This window comes from Arachis ipaensis, chromosome B07, assembly GCF_000816755.2.
Source record: "Arachis ipaensis cultivar K30076 chromosome B07, Araip1.1, whole genome shotgun sequence".
In the NCBI taxonomy this organism is placed as follows: domain Eukaryota; kingdom Viridiplantae; phylum Streptophyta; class Magnoliopsida; order Fabales; family Fabaceae; genus Arachis; species Arachis ipaensis.
In genome coordinates this window covers 123,255,750-123,258,904 of record NC_029791.2, presented here as the reverse complement: position 1 = coordinate 123,258,904, position 3,155 = coordinate 123,255,750, and the positions used below count along the sequence as shown (strand labels likewise).

The following is a 3,155-nucleotide window of genomic DNA, read 5'->3' as shown; positions in this document are numbered from 1 at the left end:
TGCGGATTTGTCTTTAAATAAATAAAATTTGCCCTTATATTCGCTTTTGAAATTATTTACATTTTTTATACTTTATTATTTTTCTCGTTATAACTGGAAATGATATAAATATAATTAGATATAAGTAAGAGAGTATAAAAATATAAATAATCTGATAATTACTTATAATGGTAAATTTTTTATTTGTTTTAAAAAATCCCAAACTATGCAATGTTATCTAAATGCAGGAGTTATTAGTTGTGCAAATTAATTTTCTTAACTAATTTCCCATCTTTCTCAACATCCCATCTTTCTCAACATGAATTATTCGTTGAATGGTTTCACTTTCTTTTTAACCTAAAAATTTAGTTAAAGTTAATTTTATATAAAATTGATAGTTGAAAATTATTAGATGATAATTTAATTAAATCTATCAAATTATTTAAGTAGCATTTGTTTTGAGATATTAAAATGGAGATTAAAAGATTGAGACTCAGTATCATATTTGTTGACCCAAAGATTAGTACTAAAATTTCAATCTCTGTCTTTAAATTTTCGGTATTTCAGTCATTCCAAAAAGTGGAAATACAGGAGACTGAAATTTTTAGAAATAAAAACTGAAATTTTAATAAGATTTTATACCTAAAATACCTCTATTTCAATTAATTAATTCTAATTTCACCCTTTGTGCAAGTTAAATTAGAGTTTCATTCTTATTCCAGTCTCTGTCTTCCACTTTACACCAAACATAATACTGAGTTTATTTCAACTTTTGTCTCTCAATCTTTGTTTCTCAGTTTGTCTCTCTTTTAAACGCTACTTTAATGATTCTGAACTATTAACTTTACATGACTGTACATGAGTTTCTATTTTTTTTTTTTTATTACTTTGAAGGTTAGAGTGAATAATCCAAAAGAAGATCCACCGATGTTTACAAGTGGGTTGATTGGGAAGGACAACGCCATAGCTAGACATGGAATTCATGGACTCTATAGACTATACAACATTGATTTATCATCTCATTTACTAGTCAAAGATGATAACATCATATATCTTACACAAACTATAGCTAATGGTCCCTTTCAAGGCATAATGTATGATTATATTCGTTTGGAGGGTCCTCCTTCTCATAAATAAAGAATGTTAATTTCATATTTTTGTTTGTTAAATATCAATGATTTCATCTCAAAGTTTATTTATATATTTGTTTTTCTCGTACCCTATATAATTTATAGATGAATATGCATGAGAGAATATATTTTGTAAGAACTTTATTAGAGATAAGTAGACAGCACCTTGCATTGTACCCTGTATGATTTTTATATTCTCAATTTATTAATTATGTTTTTATTCGTTTTAAATATGTGTCACCGTAAATTTGTACTTTGTTTCTATATATTTTGGTCCTTTTCTTTAATTTTCTATTGTTATGTTCTGGTTTTACTATATAAATGTAATATTATGGTATTTTAGAAGAGTTTTAAAATTGAGAAAAGTGCAAAGTTAAAGAGGGATCAAAATTAGATGAACAAGAAATAAAGAAAAGGAAATTTTTTGTTTCAGTATTGTGATTTTGATTAATAAAACTATTGGGTAACCAAGTATTTTTAGAAGGAGACCACTTTAATAAACACATTTAAAATCTTTTTTTTTAAAGACGTTTATATGTGTCATTTTATTATTGCACATCTGTATTAAACCGGTTAATAATTTATTTTTTAATAAACTATAACAAAATCGATTTATTATAGTAACAATAATAAATCCAATGGTCTGCATTACAATTATTAAACCCGATTTGATCCGATCAAATTATACAATCTAAATCGAATATTTTTAAATTTTTTAATAAAAAGACAAATATATCCCTAACTTTTTATTTTGCGAACATTTAAATCCCTAAAAATTTTAAAAATAATTAAATTCCTAAAAAAAATGAATTTATTGTTATTGTAATAAAAAAATCGGTTTTATTTAAATTTGTTAAGAAATTTAAAAATAACCGATTCATTAATACGTCCAATAATAATGTGACACGTAAACGTCCTTACAAAAAGACATTTTACGTATCTTTATGGGAGCATCCCCTTTTTAGAAAGTAAATCTAATCAAGTCTTTTTTAAATGTGTGTGCTATTTTTCTCTATAATGTTATATAAAATTTAATATGTGTTTTATGATGATAAATTTATATGTATTATTAATATGATAAAAATGTGAATAAATAAAAATTAATTACTAATTATTTATTTATTTATCAGATTTTGAAAAAACAAGCGCTAAATTAAGGAAGAATTAAAACAAAAAAGCCTATCCCAAATGCATTGAATTGAAAACTAATGTTTTAAAAAAGGTCGTTGTTCATTCACAGCAGTTGAAATACAAAAATATGTTACTTGTTAAATAATTTAGCCAAAATATTGTCAATCAGTAATAGTTTAAATGACATAGTCTCTCCATACTCAATTAAGAGGTTGTGGGTTCGAGTCTCCTATCTTTGGTAAAAAAAAAAAAATAGTCAAAATATTAATATATTTATATTTTAACATATATTTTATACTAATAACTAATTTTAGCGACTGATTTTGATGTACACTTGAGATAGTCGAAGACTAATAAAGCAACATCTAGAGAATAGTTTGTCTTTGCAGTAGTCACATACTCTGATACTCACATGCAAGTCACGTGGAACTGAAGAAAATGAATGAGGGTAAAACTGTCATTGCACATTGACCTCCATGCTCCCCCTTATATATACCTCCAGCTCCGAATGCTAGGGTATATAAAGCCCCAAATCAAATCGAGGGAAAACGAAGGAAGAAGAATTGAAGCAGAGCTCAACGAACGATAACGACAACAAACTTCACTCAACTCTTCCAAATCCATTTCTCGATTTCTCATCACGTATTCCAAATCCTAGATCTTACTTCTTTCCTTTCATCACTGCAATCTTTTCTTTCTTTCTTTTTTTCTTTTAATTATTGACCTTTTTTTTAATTATATTCTCTGTTTTCTTCGTTAACATGCACATTTTTTTAACATGAATTTTTGCAGTTATCGTCCAATAATGGCGACGTTCGAGTTGTACCGTAGATCAACGATCGGAATGTGCCTCACGGAGACTTTGGACGAGATGGTTCAAAACGGAACCCTTAGCCCAGAGCTTGCTATTCAGGT

At 26.8% G+C, this 3,155-nt stretch overlaps 1 protein-coding gene across 1 annotated transcript in view; it reads left to right on the top strand.

The window, feature by feature from the left end:
• LOC107607916 (rhamnogalacturonate lyase B-like) overlaps nucleotides 1-1,178 on the top strand; it is a 12,293-nt gene extending 11,115 nt beyond the window's left edge. Inside the window, exon 10 of the mRNA XM_021107991.1 lies at nucleotides 874-1,178. Within this exon, the coding sequence (XP_020963650.1) occupies nucleotides 874-1,116 (243 nt within the window). The 3' untranslated portion in view covers nucleotides 1,117-1,178. The remainder of the gene's footprint in view (nucleotides 1-873) is intronic.